General features: G+C 36.3%; 1 protein-coding gene across 3 annotated transcripts in view; it reads right to left on the bottom strand.

Moving 5' to 3' along the window:
- The window catches only part of LOC149776348 (uncharacterized), a 57,109-nt gene that overhangs the window by 16,414 nt on the left and 19,642 nt on the right, over positions 1-21,053 (bottom strand). For all 3 annotated transcript variants that reach the window (XM_089942866.1, XM_089942867.1, XM_089942868.1), the window contains exons 5-7: positions 3,742-3,878; positions 2,032-2,167; positions 646-741 (exon numbers count right to left, since the gene is read on the bottom strand). In XM_089942866.1, coding sequence (XP_089798992.1) covers positions 646-741; positions 2,032-2,167; positions 3,742-3,878 — 369 coding nt within the window. The remainder of the gene's footprint in view (positions 1-645; positions 742-2,031; positions 2,168-3,741; positions 3,879-21,053) is intronic.

The raw sequence follows: 21,053 nt of genomic DNA on the forward strand, positions 1-21,053 counted from the left end.
CATCTGGACTCCGTTTTTAGGTGACGTCATCCCTGGAATCTAACTCTGTATCACATATACATCTTAGGCAAGGTCTAAGATCAGCCTTGTGACAAGCGGCCTTTACCATGAGTTGCATAATGATGAATGCATAATTCGACATAAAGGTATAAATAACTCGAATTCGTAAATACATAACACCAACATACAAGTATCAAAGATAAAGCTACAATCATAGAACACAACGATACAAGTATATAAAACACAAAGATACATATATCTAACATAAAGATACACGTATCTAAGATAAAGATATAAGTATAAAACTGTGATACTAATATTTAACACAAAGAGACAAGTTTAAAACACATATATACAGGTGTAAAATACACAAGTACAAGTATATAACACCATGATTCAAGTATAGAACACAAAGATACAATTATATAACAGGAACATGCAGGTATATTACATAAAGATACAAGGTACCAAACACAAAGATACAAGTATGGAAAGCCAAGATACAAGTATAGAACACCAATATACAAATATAACACAGAAAATTACAATACCAAGATACAAGGTAACAAATAAAGTAATGAGAAACGTCTATAGCAAACATTTACTCGTTACACAATTATAACTTTAGATCGATCTCATGTTTACCATCGAAACAATTGATTGGATAATTGTTCAACACTCCTCCGTCGACATACCAGTTGCTTTGACCAAACGCCTTAAAGTTTATGGCTTGGAAAAGACCTGAAAAATATAAAAATTAATATTTGACATAACTCCTTTCAGAAAAAATCGTTCTCAAACACAGATTCAAAGTTTCGAGTTATTAATCTTTGATTATTTTACTACCATCTTGGCATAAAAACGTTCGCTTAAAAGTTGGTCTATGCAGGCTGTACCATTTCCAATAATGCTTAAAATCACTGATTTATTTAAAAGAGGCGATTGAATGAAATATCTTTCCGTGAAAGAAGGACTAAATATGACAGTAAATGAAACCTGAAATGTTGATAGAAAATGTTTAACCCCAACTGCTGATAAAAATGTTCAATTAAGAAAAATCAAAACTGTGTAGAAGACAGAAAAACGGATATGACGGCATGAATTAAATTATTTGCTGATCCATTCAAAGCTGTCTATTATATTTAAATTCCATACTTCTGGCGGATGCTGCCAAATTATTATATTACATAGTCACGCAAAAGAGGAACAACAAAACAACTTTTCAATGTTGAAGTCTTGAGAAAATATGCTCATGTTATTAACATATGAAAACATAATATAACTTCTATATTTGAATTGTGTATCTCCCGGTGTTTTTCCTTGAGAAATTGGCATAATGACCTAAATATCTTTAAAAGGATGCTATACATTGAAATAAATGTAAGTTCCAAATAATAATCGTGTTTCTCTCGTGGCATTTAATTAATCGTACTACTAGGTTTGTGTCAAAACATCGTAAATGTTCAAAAACTCGTTTCAAAGCAGAGTTATATAAATTGTTGCAACAGCCTACAAATCCAGCCACTTCATTAACTGATGACTGTAATAAATTGCTTAAATTAACAGGGCTATAATTTTAAAACGTTTACTTCTGTCGCATTCAAGCTGACTCGGTATACATGTACGGACTTTCAGACATGCCAAAGTCAGGAATGACATTAGGAAATCAATATGCTATTTCTACCGCTGTAGGGGTGATCGGCATGCACAATATCCTTTTAGGTACTCGCCAAATTCTGATATTTCATACCCATTTCAAATAATTTCGGATTTTTTTTAAAAATTTGCTATCATAAATACATAACATTGAAAAATTATAGTTCCAGAAAAGAGATTAATTTTTTAAAATTTCCCCAACATTTCTTAAGTGTCAATTAATCATTTTGTTTTCATATCTACAAATTATGCTAAAATATTATAACAGGTAACACGTCTGCTTAGGAAAAAGCTTGATATTAAATCATCATTGATTCTTAAGATTAGCCATTATAATCTTTAAGCATCGTGTGTTTTAACTGAGAAATGTGGTACCTGGTATTGCCATGGACATTCTGACAGCTATTCGGATCGGCAAGTCCGGTGAGGTTTTCGGATGGCAATATTCCGCATCCATCATATTCAAGTTCGTTACTACAATGCACAGCTCTTTCCCTGTGGTCTTGTACAGCTATTAGAAGAGAAAACAAGTCGATGACAAATTAGTTTTTTAAAACAAATAAGTAATTGGAAAAATTGTTCTTTGACACAAATAACTCAAAATACCTATTTAGTTAATTTCATTCATTTCTAATGACGATTTAGCAAGAATAAAAATGATCATTTAACCAAAACTCTGAGACAATATTGAAGACATACTAGCTATATATAATTAGGGACAGACCATTTAATTTTATGGATTTGGAGGGAAGGCCTGAGATTTTCTTTCGAGTCGGGTTTTTTAATAAGAATGTTAAAATTATTTACCTATCATAGTAGATATAATAGAATTTATTTCAACATATATTGGAGTAAAACTATCTGTTTTTATTTTGTTTGTTTATTATTACTTGTTTTAAGCTATTGTCAGGCCAAAGTATTTAAAATCCCTGGCTGTCCGTCCCCAACATGAAAATTCAATGGTCAGTTTCTTATATACTGACACAAATTCGATCATAAAAATCTCGTTTTCTTGACTTTTGAAAAAATATTCTGTTCTAAACTAAATTTATTGCCAAATGTGTAGCTTCTAGTATCATTATTATATGCCCTACAGTGCTGTGGATTCGAAAGTCTGATAGAGTTTGTTGAGCCTTTCAACGCCCAATTACTCGTGGAAGATAACGCTGTGCCATCAATTCAGCTATATGCCTTCTTCAATTTTTCATGCCTGAAAATGTTTAACAGACAGCCATTCCATCGTCATGGAAATATCATGTTACAATACTGCTGAATGCAAATGTTAAATTAGCAGAGCTGAGTTAATATATATGAAGATGGAATATTTCAAAACCTGAAACAGCCGGTAAAGTTTGAGGCAACTAAACTGCCTTTTTTCATATGATTGTATTACTAGCAAGCGTAAATCCACACAATAAAATGAAGATCAGCTTGCATTCTTCTGGGAGCTATTTATTTTCAAATGATTCGGTAAGCATTTACCAAGACATTTATTTTACGATAAATCTCTATGCTTTTATGAAAACGTCACATTGATCTAACATGTAAGTATTACAAGTTAAAGTTAAAACAGGTCTATATGTCCATTATCCCAGAGTGTTTACTTCAAGGCTTATGTATCTAAATTAACAATAACAGAACTGGATATAGACTAAAGATATAAAACGACTTAGGCATTGATAACTCTTGAAATAAAATTACGATGTCAATAGTCGGAACCGCTCCGGTGGCCTAGTGGTTAGAGAGTCCGCCTCGGATGCGGGAGGTCTTGGGTTTTATCACGGGCCGAGATATATAATTAGATATATAATTCTTCACTTAATTTATTTGGTTTATTTATATTCAAATGCTCTATCTTATTAAAATGAGTTTTGTTGCTAACTGTTTTGTTATTTGCAGTTCATGAACCCGTTTAGGATATTTTGTGATAAATCAAACGAAATATTTCGAGTAAAACGAAATAGAATAAATCAACATTGGAGTAAGGTTGTTAAAAAAATACAAAAACAAATATGATATGAAAGGAAAATAAATATTGACGTATAAATAATAAGTGACCAGAAAATAATAGGAATTATTTCCTACCTCGTAAAATGTGATGTCCGGATTTCCGGTCTTTTTGGCAAGATTTTCCCCAAACCACTGAAATATTCTTGTTCCAGGATTCCAACCATATCCGGATAATAAATTCGGAAGTAAACTGAGGAAGCCATAAGAGTGATCTATAATAATAATAATAATAATAATAATAATAATCATAATAAGAATGTGTGGGACCAGCATCGTGGTCATCAACATTGCACCAACATTTAGTATCTACATTAGTCTCACAAATGGAAACAAACTTGCTTTTGGCCAAATAATATACAAATAAAAACTATCTAGCTTCTGTCCAAACCATGTATATTTCTTATGTACGGAAACTTCAGGCTATTCTAAATATGCTGACTCCGCATTCTGAAAAATCATTAGGAATCGAGGGGTGATAAATCAATACGTAAGGTATTTCATTAAAAATATTTACATAAGATGGTCGGGGTATATTTCACGTAATGTTTCACCAGAGCGTGGAAATTCATAATATGGAATCTTCTCGTCATGCAAGATATGTTGTGTTCTTATAAACTGATAACAGGTGATGTATTTTGGGGAGTACTTTTGGTAGGTTACGGCCTTCTATTCCTATCATTTTGCCTTAGATAACAATAAATCACACGCGCATGTATGTGAAGTCGCGAATGCAAATGCATGAAAGGAACGAGATGTCATCATTCAATGAAGAAGATGAAAACATTGGGTATATAATGCGGTGACTTATATTAGAAGCCAACAAAACCCCATTTCACCATTTCACCAGTACTAGATGATACACGTTTATGAGATTATGACTTGACAAACACAAGGCTTGTTGTCTTTTTTTTTATAAAGGAAATTACTCGACCTTTACTGTTTGTATATCCGCTACTCCATTTTCTTATCTGTGCCAGGAATTATTGGTAATTTTCTATTTCCATCACAAGTGCAAAATTCGACCTTGCCACTCATTTTATCTTCGATAGTCACAGAGTACAGTTTCCTATAGTTTTAGGATAAATTCCCGTTTGTTTGTACCCCCTACCGATTTCAGTAAAGAAAATCTTTAATGTCATAAACTGGCACCGAACATTGCTTTTGATCCATTTATTTATAATTTTAATCCTGACTGTGACCATGATGGCCCTAACAGGGTCATCGTCTACACATTTCAAGCTTAATGAAGTTTTCATACTAACAAGACGCCATATTGCGTACACAATAGAAGAGTCTATTTTCCTCATACGATAGAGTGACGTAGTTCATCTTATTTGGTAACTGCCAGATACCTCCATAAATTACCATACGTTTGAGAGTTGAAAGTTATATCCGGTTGTACGCATGTACAAAGAAAGTACAATGCTTGTTAAATCGACGAGAATGGCAAATTTGTAGTTGTCATTCATTTCGTTTGCTTGATTAGACATTGTAAATATTGGAAGCATTCGACGTAGTATTTACTTTCTGTGTATATACATCTGTGGTCGAGCATCAACCCCTTCGCTAAAAATGTATTTGTCCAGGAACTGGAAATGACCGGCGAGCAGGGTCGTCTTTTACAATCAAAACTTCCGTTTGATATTAAACGTACAGACAATAACAGTACCAATGCCCACCTGCTCATAATCAGGTTTGAAATCATAAATCAATGCATAAACTAAGTTCCATGAGTTATTTTTTAATCTCATTTATGCTTTTTGGTTTGTTTTGGGGGGGGAATTTTTTTAAAAATCGGTAAGGGTGTACAAAGAAACGGGGAGGCATATTCTGACTATAATAGCATTGATTCTACCTTGAGCTGCCTCGAAAATGACTGAATCAGCATGTATTTCTAAATGTAACCGTATCGGAATTAGTTAGCTAGCACTACTAGAGACACCAGTTACTATTGATATAGCCACAACAATAATCCTGATTGGCACACAAATAATGGTTGTCGTTGTTATAAATAAACGCACACCCAGATCAATTGATGTTGCCGCGGCAAGCCAACAAAATCACATCTAAGAACACACACACAAATTTGTATTTCACGATAGACACGGTTCTCTTGGTAATTTCATTTTACAGCTGTTGCTCGCTTCGAATATTTTTCTTCTAGTCGTTTACATTGAGGATCCATCATAGCTCTTTAATAATGTAATCACTTAATTCAGTTGCTCAATGAACCGACCTTGATCAGGTGCAACACGCGCAACAACTGCTAACCAATTACCCTTTTCTACTGGGATAACTGTCATATCATCATAGAAAATATATATTTGGGGAATATTTAAATTTCCAGCAACTATGCTTTCTGGGTCATATTACCATCTTTAATTAGAAATATAATGTCTACACTATTTATTGAACAATGTTTTGAAATGTTTGTTCTCATAATCGTCCATGACCTGTTTCACTTACAAGTCCATCCCTGCTGACGAACAGACGAGATCTTTTCTTGCTTAGTTGAGGGATTGCTGATGTACCATATTCACTGGTGGATTCAACGGTGAATTCCATTTCTTTCTCGTATAAACAATGCCTGAATGTTTCTTCATCTGGTGGTACAGTAACGATTAGGCTTTAGCACGTACGATGATATCAAGCTAGCCTCGAGTTGGTTGTGGTGCATCACGATGGTTGCAACGGTCTATTTCTATTTGGTTCTTGACAATATTAAAGTTGCGTTTCTACGAGAGTTTGTTACCACCATTTTGAAGCAGATATTCGTGGACAAGTGAACAGAAATTAATATCAATCTTTGGCATTCTTTGTTGGTTTGTCAATAACCTCTTTTTATGTTACGCAACATCGTCACCGAGATCAGAATCCATTAATTCTATGTAATGATAAATCTAATCTCAATCTCAAACACCAAAGACTGCTAAGAACTTGTCCCGATACATTCTGAATCCTTCAAACTGAATTTCATCTCCATTGACCAATGACACCGATATTATATATGTGGGGGCCCCGAGTGGCAGAGTGGTCTAAAGCGCTCACCGTTACGGATCACTGCCATCTCACCTCTGTCTGCGTGGGTTCGAGTCCGATGCTCGGCTAGCATGGATACGTGGGAAAGCCTGCCAGTAGCTTCTCGTGGGTCGGTGGTTCTTCCCTGTGTTTTCCAGGGTCCTTCCTCCACCAGTTATACTGGCCATCATGTATAGCCTATCTTGTGCTGAAAAATGGCGTTCAACCCTCGAACGACAACAACAACAACAATTATATATGTGAACAATTCTTGAACGGTATTGTCTTTAGCGCTACACGTTACTGATAGCCCAACACTATGGACATTATTTATCATTATTATCATTCGACTCCATTGCCACTAAAATAGGCAACGATGAATAAATATGAATCCGGACTTGTGCTCATTTAAGATATGTAGTTTGGTTGTATGAAATCATCTCTGAGAGTACGAAAGAGTCAATTACACTGGTCAACAGTGAAATCATTACTGACTTGAAAAGGCCCTAATCTGTAGTATTTTGGTGTGCCGAACACGAATATAACCGTGACAAATTTGTATTGGCTCTCGTTTTGAAGATATTCATATACCTCATTTTCTATGTTTCACTGTGTAAATTTCTCCAGTAGGACTGCAGCAACATCCGGAATAATAATGTAACATTGCATAATACCATCATGCTCACATCATCCACAGTTGATTGCATCATTTTCTGATGCAATGCAATACTAATGCCATGCGGCTGCTGAAGTAAGTTGACGTCAGCAGTGTACTATACATGTGTAGGCCTATTATACTAATGCCAGGCGGCTGCTGAAGCTGACGTAAGCAGTGTACTATATAAAGCCCAATCAGATAGGTTCAGCATTTAAAATATTTTAGACGTTGTGCGAGACAGTTCAAGCTACTGTTACATAAAACTTATTATTTTATCCATTTACGTACAATAAAGAACAGTAATGCCTCGAAAGTGTGTTAATACCGCGGACAATTTTTGCTATATTTGTGGGGAAGTGACATTTGCCAACCAGAAGAAAAGTATCAATTCTCAAGTGAAGAAGGCATATCATCTTTACTTCGGATGCAAGGTTGGTGACCAAGACAAGCCTTGGGCTCCGCATATATGCTGTGCTACATGTACAACACAGCTTTCACAGTGGTTGAATTGCAAAAGGTCATCAATGCCGTTTGCAGTCCCAATGGTGTGGAGAGAGCCAAGCAACCACCTAAATGACTGTTACTTCTGCTTGGTTCCTCCTCTTTCCGGCGGAATAACGAAGCGAAAGAAGTCGAGAATAGTCTACCCAAACATTCCGTCTGCATTGAGACCAGTTCCACATGGTGAGGGACTTCCTATTCCAGAACCTCCAGCAGAATATTCTCTTGATTCATCTGACGAAGACAAAGGTGAGTCGACCTGTTCTTCTCCTGGTCCATCAGCATGCAGTGATCCAGATTTTCACTGTGGTGCATCATCAACCCCACACAGAATAACACAGGAAGAACTAAATGACCTGATTCGTGATTTGGACTTATCAAAGAACAAGGCAGAATTGCTAGGATCAAGACTCCAACAATGGAATCTTCTAGAAGAAGATGTCACAATTACTGCATATCGAAAGCGCCACCAGCAATTGGAGCCTTTCTTCAGAAAGGAAAGTAATCTGATATTCTGTTCCGATTTTGAGGGCCTCATGAATGCTTTAAAAATCACTCATGACCCACAAGAATGGAGACTATTTGTGGACTCTTCGAAACTGAGTCTCAAGGCTGTGCTTTTGCACAATGGAAACATTCTTCCATCTATTCCAGTAGCGTATGCTGTCCACATGAAAGAGACATACGATAACTTAAGGCAGCTACTGAATTCCATTGAGTATAACAAGTACAGCTGGCACCTCTGTGGTGATTTGAAGGTAGTTCTCCTTTTAATGGGACTGCAGCAAGGATATACAAAATACATGTGTTTCTTATGCGAGTGGGATAGCCGAGCAAGGGAAATGCACTACATGAGGAAGGAATGGACTCACAGGCAGAATGTAGCCATTGGAGAGAAGAATATCCAACACCCAGCTCTGGTTGAGGCTCAGAAAATCTTGCTACCACCCCTTCACATCAAACTAGGTTTGACCGGACTTTGCCAGCATTCCGATACCTGCATGAAAAATTCCCTCGACTCAGCGAAGCAAAGATTAAAGAGGGAGTTTTTGTGGGTCCTCAGATTCGAGAGCTTTTCAAAGATGACCGGTTCAACAACTTGCTGGAAGGTGACGCGAAACAAGCATGGAATGCTTTTCGCCTAGTTTCTACAAACTTCCTCGGAAATGTTAGGGCAGAAAACTATAAGGAACTAGTAGAAGACATGTTGATGAAGTATAAGAAACTTGGCTGCAATATGTCTCTAAAGATTCACTTCCTTCATTCCCATTTGGATTTCTTTCCTAGCAACTGTGGTATTGTTAGTGATGAACACGGCGAACGTTTTCATCAAGATATCGCAACAATGGAACAAAGATACCAGGGAAAATGGTCCACTACAATGCTGGCTGACTACTGCTGGACACTCCTCAGAGATGCTCCCGAACAGCTGTACAAGAGACAGGCGAAGAAATCTAAGATGTAGTCAATGACTTGATTTTTTATAGGTAGGCTATTTACAGTTGACCTTTTCTATTGGAATGCATTTCGTTATGTAAACATTAATTTCTTGCAGATTACAAAAAAACTAGAGCCAATTTTGCAATTTGACTGTCATATTCGTGTTCAGCACATAAAAATTGATAAGAATTGACTAATTTTATTTCAGTAACATGACTTTTGTAAAAATTTGTTGTCCAGCGTTATTTAAAATGTTAATATTTTCTTCCTTACCTTCACTGATTATTTTGTTAATGAATATGCCCCCTTAAATTAGTAATTTTGGTGGTTCGCGATATATTAATCAGTCTAATGTTGTGTTGCAACATTATCATTATCAACATAATATTTGATAAACGCATCGGAGACAACAGTGACTTTGTTTCCTCGGACATCACTGATCACGGCCCGATTCTTTGCAACATCACCTCTCGGCCTGACAACAATATATTAAATATTTACGTTAGATTTTCGTAATTTTGCAACTTCGATCTTTAAAAATTACAATCCCACCCGGCCGACGTCAGTAACAACCCCAATGTTAACTCATATAAATCCACTTCAGTGGCACACCTGCTCAGATCCATGTTAACTCCGCGTCGGGCTGAGTAACGTCCGTAAATTTTAATAGACATTTTGTATCATTTTAAGTATACTTTATTATATAATGAACACATGTTTGCAGGGTTGATGAACGCTTGTGTGCACGCAAGGCTTTAACAACAAGATGACATCATATTGACCCGTCCAACCGAGTTTCCACTGATAGAGTTTAATATAATAACGGTAGATGACTTTTTACGCCATGAGACACACTGCCCCTTGTTCAATAATCAACAACTTCACGGGTTATGATCATCTTGGTGGTTGCATAGAACTGTTGTCATATCTATATGGCTGTAACGTCAAACGCTTTAAGACAAACTTCAAACGAATCCGTGCAACGATACAACGCTGGTGCCTTAATTCGTTCTTCGCATCTGACAACAGTATAAAGGACTTGTTCAGCAACTTATATTGCATTTAATGAATCTATTTGGTCCTGGTCACTCAAAAGCGCGTTTGAAAAATAGGTATGACGCATTCAAATGAAACAGTACTTTAATATCCTCTCTAACAGTATACACTCCACTGATCTGATAAACTAGTACCAACATTAGATATAAAAAATTCAAAATAATATACTTATTTCTCAGCAAATTTTCGCCGTTACCATGGGAATTGTTTTAAATATTCTCTACCAGCATCACGTATTATCCTCTTACTTTAAATATTTCACTGTAATGGCGATCAACAGTCCTATTTCTGTGGCTTTACAGAACTTTGTAGTATGGCTACAATCAATTAAACAGGTTAATACAGGTCTGGCTGAAAACTTTACCAGACAGATCATTATCTTAATCACCAGTCGTGTTTACCATGAGTAGTGTATTGAGATGGGATTTGTCTGTTATTAATATAGGTTACTACATTCCATATCCCATGATTTTATCGCCTTGTATGGTCGCATACAGGTAATCTTTGTATATTACAATGCACGAGTTCACATGCATGTTCACGTTTATTATAATAAATATGTCAGAGAAATAGAAGATAGAAGGCTGTAACCTATATTAGGATCACAGATATAAAACGCTCATTACCACTGTACTGTTCTGGATATATACATTGGCCAACCAACACGTGTGTTTCTTTCGGAGTGTGCAGAAAGGATGAGCTTGAAACGGTGTAGCAATTGGTCGATTCTGAACAAAATACTTTTGCTGTTTTGTATTTATTGTCTATTTTTATTCTTTTCACTCATTCTTTTCGATTTAAAAAAAAATGAGTTCGGCATCTGGCTTTTTGTCAAAGATATTGTAAAACTCTCGGGAAAATCCTCATTTTTATAACCGGGGCTATGCTTAGATATATAATGTATGACACTGTATTGGTCTGTCTGCATTACAGATATGTATTTCCGCTTCAGCTTTGAAGTTTTAAAAAATGAAGTATGGGACATATAAAACGGATTGAATCTGCAGTCACCAGAAAATTGAGTTTTCCCCTTACTTCTCAAGAGGAACACAGGTTTTGGACCAGTAAGTGGCTTTTCGTCTTACACTCTGCATAATGAATAGACATTACTTCCAAACAAATATCAGGTCAAATCTTACAGCCTAACAGTTATTAACTATATTCAATGTTATACATAAATTTCGTTAATTTATAGTACTTTCAAACTCTTTTTTTATTTTCATTTAATATAATCAATTATTGATATATTGAACCTAAAATGACAATTTAAGCATATATTGTTTAAGAAATCAAAGATTGCGCCACATCCTACATGTAATTGAAAGCTGATGGGGTTTAAATTAATTAGATTATGTCTATAAACTTCGGTACCAGAAGGTTGTTGGTGCAACTTTTGACACACTAGTTTAATTTGATACTATTTTCTAACAATGTCACTAAAAATATCACCCGGAGCCAAGTATCTACTGAAATTTAAGAATGGCAACTATAAATTGTCTGAAAAAAGAGGTGCTGGGAAAATATACCACTTGTGGATATAATATGTACACTCCACTCAACAAATCTCTCTCTCTCTCTCTCTCTCTCTCTCTCTCTCTCTCTCTGTCTTACTGATCTTCATACTAAGTAATCCTGATCTCCTTAGCACAAATATTCTGTGCCATCTTATATTTAATTTGGGTTTTTTTTTCTCATATGCGAGTGACTTGAGAAATATTACACAAATAAAGCTGCACTGTGTTCTCTTGTTCTCTGTTCTCTCACACATACCACTGTCATTTTGGTTTATTTACGAATACTGACTGTTTAACAAACATGTCACGACGTAAAGACTATGTGGCGAATGGATGACCTTGAAACCATTGTCAGAACTACGTCAATAGTGCGTTGAATAATTAAAAGCAAATGTTTGAACCGATTAAAATTACACTTTTAATGCAAAAAATAATAAACCATGATGAAATAAAATAAAAGCTAATGGTAACTGTAAACGTAACACGTGTTGTTTGTATAATACAACATTCATGCCAATCATCGAGGCGTTGAATGACAGTAAATGAACAAAAGCAAAATGTACTCGATGTAGAAGAGATTAAACCTGAACTATATACTTTAAATGGCCATGGTAAACAACCACACTAATTTAAAACGGAAAATAAACATCATTTTTGTAGCTATGGAGAAAAAAACTTCAAACGACTTCTCATTAGATTTTAAGAGGGATATCAGAAGCAGGTGACATACATACATGAGTAGTAAAATGGGGCGATAGGGAGACAATGGGAATTAACATTACAAAACTTCCTGGGCCTGTATATCGACAAGATTTATAGCGACAAGGGGAATTAGCATTACAAGACCCCCTTTGGCCTGTATAGCGACAAGACATTGAAGTACACCCTGGGCCTGTATAGCGACAAGGAACTGGAAATGACCGGAGAGCAGGGTCGTCTTTTACAATCAAAACTTCCGTTTGATATTAAACGTGCAGACAATAACAGTACCAATGCCCACTTGCTCATAATCAGGTTTGAAATTATAAATCAATGCATGAACTAAGTTCCGTGAGTTATTTTTTAATCTCATTTATGCTTTTTGGTTTGTTTTTTTTTGGGGGGGGGTTTAAAAATCGGTAAGGGTGTACAAACAAACGGGGAGACATATTCTGACTATAATCGCATTGATTCTACCTTGAGCTGCCTCGAAAATGACTGAATCAGCATGTATTTCTAAATGTAACCGTATCGGAATTAGTTAGCTAGCACTACTAGAGACACCAGTTACTATTGATATAGCCAAAACAATAATCCTGATTGGCACACAAATAATGGTTGTCGTTGTTATAAATAAACGCACACCCAGATCAATTGATGTTGCCGCGGCAAGCCAACAAAATCACATCTAAGAACACACACACAAATTTGTATTTCACGATAGACACGGTTCTCTTGGTAATTTCATTTTACAGCTGTTGCTCGCTTCGAATATTTTTCTTCTAGTCGTTTACATTGAGGATCCATCATAGCTCTTTAATAATGTAATCACTTAATTCAGTTGCTCAATGAACCGACCTTGATCAGGTGCAACACGCGCAACAACTGCTAACCAATTACCCTTTTCTACTGGGATAACTGTCATATCATCATAGAAAATATATATTTGGGGAATATTTAAATTTCCAGCAACTATGCTTTCTGGGTCATATTACCATCTTTAATTAGAAATATAATGTCTACACTATTTATTGAACAATGTTTTGAAATGTTTGTTCTCATAATCGTCCATGACCTGTTTCACTTACAAGTCCATCCCTGCTGACGAACAGACGAGATCTTTTCTTGCTTAGTTGAGGGATTGCTGATGTACCATATTCACTGGTGGATTCAACGGTGAATTCCATTTCTTTCTCGTATAAACAATGCCTGAATGTTTCTTCATCTGGTGGTACAGTAACGATTAGGCTTTAGCAAGTACGATGATATCAAGCTAGCCTCGATTTGGTAGTGGTGCATCACGGTGGTTGCAACAGTCTATTTCTATTTGGTTCTTGACAATATTAAAGTTGCGTTTCTACGAGAGTTTGTTACCACCATTTTGAAGCAGATATTCGTGGACAAGTGAACAGAAATTAATATCAATCTTTGGCATTCTTTGCTGGTTTGTCAATAACCTCTTTTTATGTTAAGCAACATCGTCACCGAGATCAGAATCCATTACTTCTATATAATGATAAATCTAATCTCAATCTCAAACACCAAAGACTGCTAAGAACTTGTCCCGATACATTCTGAATCCTTCAAACTGAATTTCATCTCCATTGACCAATGACACCGATATTATATATGTGGGGGCCCCGAGTGGCAGAGTGGTCTAAAGCGCTCACCGTTCCGGATCACTGCCATCTCACCTCTGTCTGCGTGGGTTCGAGTCCGATGCTCGGCTAGCATGGATACGTGGGAAAGCCTGCCAGTAGCTTCTCGTGGGTCGGTGGTTCTTCCCTGTGTTTTCCAGGGTCCTTCCTCTACCAGTTATATTGGCCGCCATGTATAGCCTATCTTGTGCTGAAAAATGGCGTTCAACCCTCGAACAACAACAACAACAATTATATATGTGAACGATTCTTGAACGGTATTGTCTTTAGCGCTACACGTTACTGATAGCCCAACACTATGGACATTATTTATCATTATTATCATTCGACTCCATTGCCACTAAAATAGGCAACGATGAATAAATATGAATCCGGACTTTTGTTCATTTAAGATATGTAGTTTGGTTGTATGAAATCATCTCTGAGAGTACGAAAGAGTCAATTATTTAATATGTTAATATTTTCTTCCTTATCTTCACTGATTATTTTGTTAATGAATATACCCCCCTTAAATTAGTAATTTTGGTGGTTCGCGATATATTAATCAGTCTAATGTTGTGTTGCAACATTATCATTATCAACATAATATTTGATAAACACATCGGAGACAACAGTGACTTTGTTTCCTCGGACATCACTGATCACGGCCCGATTCTTTGCAACATCACCTCTTGGCCTGACAACAATATATTAAATATTTACGTTAGATTTTCGTAATTTTGCAACTTCGATCTTTAAAAATTACAATCCCACCCGGCCGACGTCAGTAACAACCCCAATGTTAACTCATATAAATCCACTTCAGTGGCACACCTGCTCAGATCCATGTTAACTCCGCGTCGGGCTGAGTAACGTCCGTAAATTTCAACAGACATTTTGTATCATTTTAAGTATACTTTATTATATAATCAATACATGTTTGCAGGGTTGATGAACGCTTGTGTGCACGCAAGGCTTTAACAACAAGATGACATCATATTGACCCGTCCAACCGAGTTTCCACTGATAGAGTTTAATATAATAACGGTAGATGACTTTTTACGCCATGAGACACACTGCCCCTTGTTCAATAATCAACAACTTCACGGGTTATGATCATCTTGGTGGTTGCATAGAACTGTTGTCATATCTATATGGCTGTAACGTCAAACGCTTTAAGACAAACTTCAAACGAATCCGTGCAACGATACAACGCTGGTGCCTTAATTCGTTCTTCGCATCTGACAACAGTATAAAGGACTTGTTCAGCAACTTATATTGCATTTAATTAATTTGTTTGGTCCTGGTCACTCAAAAGCGCGTTTGAAAAATAGGTATGACGCATTCAAATGAAACAGTACTTTAATATCCTCTCTAACAGTATACACTCCACTGATCTGATAAACTAGTACCAACATTAGATATAAAAAATTCAAAATAATATACTTATTTCTCAGCAAATCTTCGCCGTTACCATGGGAATTGTTTTAAATATTCTCTACCAGCATCACGTATTATCCTCTTACTTTAAATATTTCACTGTAATGGCGATCAACAGTCCTATTTCTGTGGCTTTACAGAACTTTGTAGTATGGCTACAATCAATTAAACAGGTTAATACAGGTCTGGCTGAAAACTTTACCAGACAGATCATTATCTTAATCACCAGTCGTGTTTACCATGAGTAGTGTATTGAGATGGGATTTGTCTGTTATTAATATAGGTTACTACATTCCATATCCCATGATTTTATCGCCTTGTATGGTCGCATACAGATAATCTTTGCGTATTACAATGCACGAGTTCACATGCATGTCCACGTTTATTATAATAAATATGTCAGAGAAATAAAAGATAGAAGGTTGTAATCTATATTAGTATCACAAATATAAAACGCTCATTACCACTGTACTGTTCTGGATATATACATTGGCCAACCAACACGTGTGTTTCTTTCGGAGTGTGCAGAAAGGATGAGCTTGAAACGGTGTAGCAATTGGTCGATTCTGAACAAAATACTTTTGCTGTTTTGTATTTATTGTCTATCTTTATGCTTTTCACTCATTCTTTTCGATTTAAAAAAAATGAGTTCGGCATCTGGCTTTTTGTCAAAGATATTGTAAAACTCTCGGGAAAATCCTCATTTTTATAACCGGGGCTATGCTTAGATATATAATGTATGACACTGTATTGGTCTGTCTGCATTACAGATATGTATTTCCGTTTTAGCTTTGAAGTTTTAAAAATGAAGTATGGGACATATAAAACGGATTGAATCTGCAGTCACCAGAAAATTGAGTTTTCCCCTTACTTCTCAAGAGGAACACAGGTTTTGGACCAGTAAGTGGCTTTTCGTCTTACACTCTGCATAATGAATAGACATTACTTCCAAACAAATATCAGGTCAAATTTTACAGCCTAACAGTTATTAACTATATTCGATGTTATACATAAATTTCGTTAATTTATAGTACTTTCAAACTCTTTTTTTTAATTTTCATTTAATATAATCAATTATTGATATATTGAACCTAAAATGACAATTTAAGCATACATTGTTTAAGAAATCAAAGATTGCGCCACATCCTACATGTAATTGAAAGCTGATGGGGTTTAAATTAATTAGATTATGTCTATAAACTTCGGTACCAGAAGGTTGTTGGTGCAACTTTTGACACACTAGTTTAATTTGATACTATTTTCTAACAATGTCACTAAAAATATCACCCGGAGCCAAGTATCTACTGAAATTTAAGAATGGCAACTATAAATTGTCTGAAAAAAGAGGTGCTGGGAAAATATACCACTTGTGGATATAATATGTACACTCCACTCAACAAATCTCTCTCTCTCTCTCTCTCGCTCTCTCTCTCTCTCTCTCTGTCTCTCTCTCTCTCTCTCTCTCTCTCTCTGTCTTACTGATCTTCATACTAAGTAATCCTGATCTCCTTAGCACAAATATTCTGTGCCATCTTATATTTAATTTGGGGTATTTTCTCATATGCGAGTGACTTGAGAAATATTACACGAATAAAGCTGCATTGTGTTCTCTTGTTCTCTGTTCTCTCACACATACCACTGTCGTTTTGGTTGATTTACGAATACGGACTGTTTAACGAACATGTCACGACGTAAACACTATGCGGCGAATGGATGACCTTGAAACCATTGTCAGAACTACGTCAATAGTGCGTTGAATAATTAAAAGCAAATGTTTGAACCGATTAAAATTACACTTTTAATGCAAAAAATAATAAACCATGATGAAATAAAATAAAAGCTAATGGTAACTGTAAACGTAACACGTGTTGTTTGTATAATACAACATTCATGCCAATGATCGAGGCGTTGAATGACGGTAAATGAACAAAAGCAAAATGTACTCGATGTAGAAGAGATTAAACCTGAACTATGTACTTTAAATGGTCATGGTAAACAACCACACTAATTTAAAACGGAAAATAAACATCATTTTTGTAGCTATGGAGAAAAAAACTTCAAACGACTTCTCATTAGATTTTAAGAGGGATATCAGAAGCAGGTGACATACATACATGAGTAGTAAAGTGGGGCGATTTGGCGACAATGGGAATTAACATTACAAAACTTCCTGGGCCTGTATATCGACAAGATTTATAGCGACAAGGGGAATTAGCATTACAAGACCCCTTTGGGCCTGTATAGCGACAAGACATTGAAGTACACCCTGGGCCTGTATAGCGACAAGGGAAATGGAACATGGGACTATGGGGTTTGCATAGCGACAAGGGAAAGATAGCGTCTGACGTCACGGTAGGGGAGATTGGTAACACTGTAGCAACTAGGGCAAGGTGACGTCACAGGACTGAGCAAAGAGCGAGGCTGTACAGAGAGAACACAGACAAGAAACAAACACTGATACAACAATGAATAAAAATTTTAGTCAAGAAATTCAATTTCTTTTCGAGGCAAATGAGGGGCCCTGAAAAGGGCCTTTGGGTTCTTCTGCTTCTTATAATTTCTTCTATTATTCCACCAACTTTTTATTTTCTGTCCTACACTTTTTCTCTTCTCGTTTTTCTTCCTCCTTTTTCTCTTTTTTCTGCTTCTCCTCCTCCTCTTTCTTTATCTTCTCATTTTCTTCTTCCTTTTCAATTTTTTCATTCCATGCCCTCATCCTTATTCTTTCCTCTTCATCCTCCTTCTCCTCCTTTCCTTCTTTAAGCAGATCACTTATTATTTATTTTAACTTTCTTAAGTTGTTTATCTTCACTCGATGGGGTCTATAAGAATAGTGATCCTCGTCCAGTTTAACTAACATCTCCTCTATCATCCCGAAATTGTCAAGTACGTCTTGCAATTTCTTCATATTGTCAAGGTGCTTTGAAGCCATCTTCTTTTTTATTCTTTGTACAATGGCGCGAATGACGAACCCTGTGACTTTTTATATGGAAAGCACGGACGTGAAGAAAAACAATCCCTATTATTTCTCTTCTCATATTATATACTATACATAATCTACTATCCACCCACGTGAAGAAGCTACCAACTAATCATAATATGCTATCCACACACGCGGAGAAGCGAAAATCAACCACAATATACTATCCACACACGCGAAGAAGCAAACTATAACCCAAAATATACTATCCACACTGAAGGAAAGTTAAAAACCACACACTCTACTATCTACACAAACGTACTTGATCGCTTTAAAACTCTAATAACCTACTATCCACACACGGAATGGTACCATAACTAACCATATTATCTACTATCCACACACGCAAAGAAGCCAAAGCATAACCAAAATATACTATCCACACACGCGAAGAAGCATAAACATAACCATAATATACTATCCACACACGCGAGGAAGCAAAACCAAACACACATTTACTATCCACACACGTGAAGAAGCAAAAACACTAACCACAAATTACTATCCACACAGAGGAAAGAAGAAAAAACTATTATATACTGTCCAAAAACCCTAATATCTACTATCCACACACAGGAAGGAGAAAAAAAAACAAGCCCCAAATATACTATCCACATAGAGGGAAGAAAGAAACCAATTATTATATAATATCCACAAACCCCAATATCTACTATCCACACACGGGAAGGAGAAAAACAAAACCCAATATAACTATCCACACACGGAAAGGAGGAAAACCAAACTACTTTATATACTATCTACACATGGGAAAAAGAAAAAAACTAGTATCTACTAAAAAAATCCCAAACTATACTATCCACACACGGAAGGAGAGAAAATAAACATCAAACATACTATCAACACAGAGGGGAGGGAAAACAAGCCCCATATATACTATCTACACAGAAAGTAGGGAAGAAAACCAAATACCATATCTACTATCCACACAGAGGTGATAATTAAACAAACAAGCCCCATATATAATATCCACACAGAGGAAAGAAGACAAAATAACCCAATATAACTATCCACACAGAGGGAAGAATAAAAAACATATTACACTAACCACACACAGGGATGAGAAATCCATTATATACTATCAACACAGACTGAAGAAAATAAACCATTATATACATTATATACTATCAACACAGTGAATAATAAACCGTTTGTTTGAAAGCACATAAGCCCTCACCTACAATGACCAACGCTACCAATCACCCACACCCATCCACCCACAAACACACACACACACACTCCAAAATCCATTTAACCCAATATTCTATAGCGTCAGTGTGTCGTTTCAGGAACAATCAAGACACAAAATGATGGATGAAAAGAGAAGAAACAGAAATAAGAGGAAAAAGAGGCTCAGAAGAAGAAGAAAATGAAGATGACGAAGAACTTGTGCCAATGAAGAGATGGAAAAGGAAAAATTGACAATTTTAGCCGATGCGTTGGCCCTGATGTGAAATTTCATACTAACTTTTAAAAGATAATGGACCAGAAAGAAAACGTAAGTTTCTCTTGGTTTTTAGCTTTTATAGTAAAGATGTTATGTTTTGTTTTTATTGACACTGCATGAATATGTGTTCTTTCACCTCTCTCTATCCCTCTGGGTCATTGTTTAGTTGTAATTGAAATGGAAGGGGTGTTTTCCTTTACGTACGCACTTTAGGCATGCAAATGGGTCAAATAGTTGTTGTTGTTGTTGTTGTTGTTGTAGGGTTTAGCGTCATTTTTCAACACACGATAGGCTATACATGGCGGCCAGTATTAATGGTGGAGGAAGAACCCGGAAAAACCCCGGAAAGAACCACCGACCCACGAGAAGCTACTGGCAAGCTTTCTCACATACCCACTTTGGCTGAATCCGAGACTCGAAAGCACGCAGACAGAGGTGAGATGGCAGTGATCCGTAACGGACAGCGCTTTAGACCACTCGGGACCCCCGGTAACATAGTCAGTCTGCTCATCCATCATTTTGTGTCTTGATTGTTCCTAAACGACACACTGACGCTATATAATAATGGGTTAAATCGATTTTGGAGTGTGTGGGGTGGGTGGGTGTGGGTGATTGGTAGAGTTGGTCATTGTAGTTTAGGGCTTATGTGCTTTCAAACAAAGGAGGAAGAAATAAAAAAGAAGAAGAGAAAAAGTGTAGGAGAGAAAATAAGTAGTCGGTGGAGAAATAGAAGAAATTAGAAGAAGCAGAAGTACCCAAATGATATTTTCAGGGTCCCTCATTTGCCTGGAAAATAAACTGAATTTCTTGACTAATTTTTTTAAAAATTGTTGTATCAGTGTTTGTATCTTGTCTGTGTTCTCTCTGTACAGCCCGCTCTTTGTTCAGTCCTGTGACGTCACCTTCCCCTAGTTGCTACACTGTTACCATTCTCCCCTACCCTGACATCAGACACTATCTTTCCCTTGTCGCTATACAA

Source organism: Sinohyriopsis cumingii, chromosome 18, assembly GCF_028554795.1.
Source record: "Sinohyriopsis cumingii isolate HCF-2022 chromosome 18, ASM2855479v2, whole genome shotgun sequence".
Lineage (NCBI taxonomy): Eukaryota > Metazoa > Mollusca > Bivalvia > Unionida > Unionidae > Sinohyriopsis > Sinohyriopsis cumingii.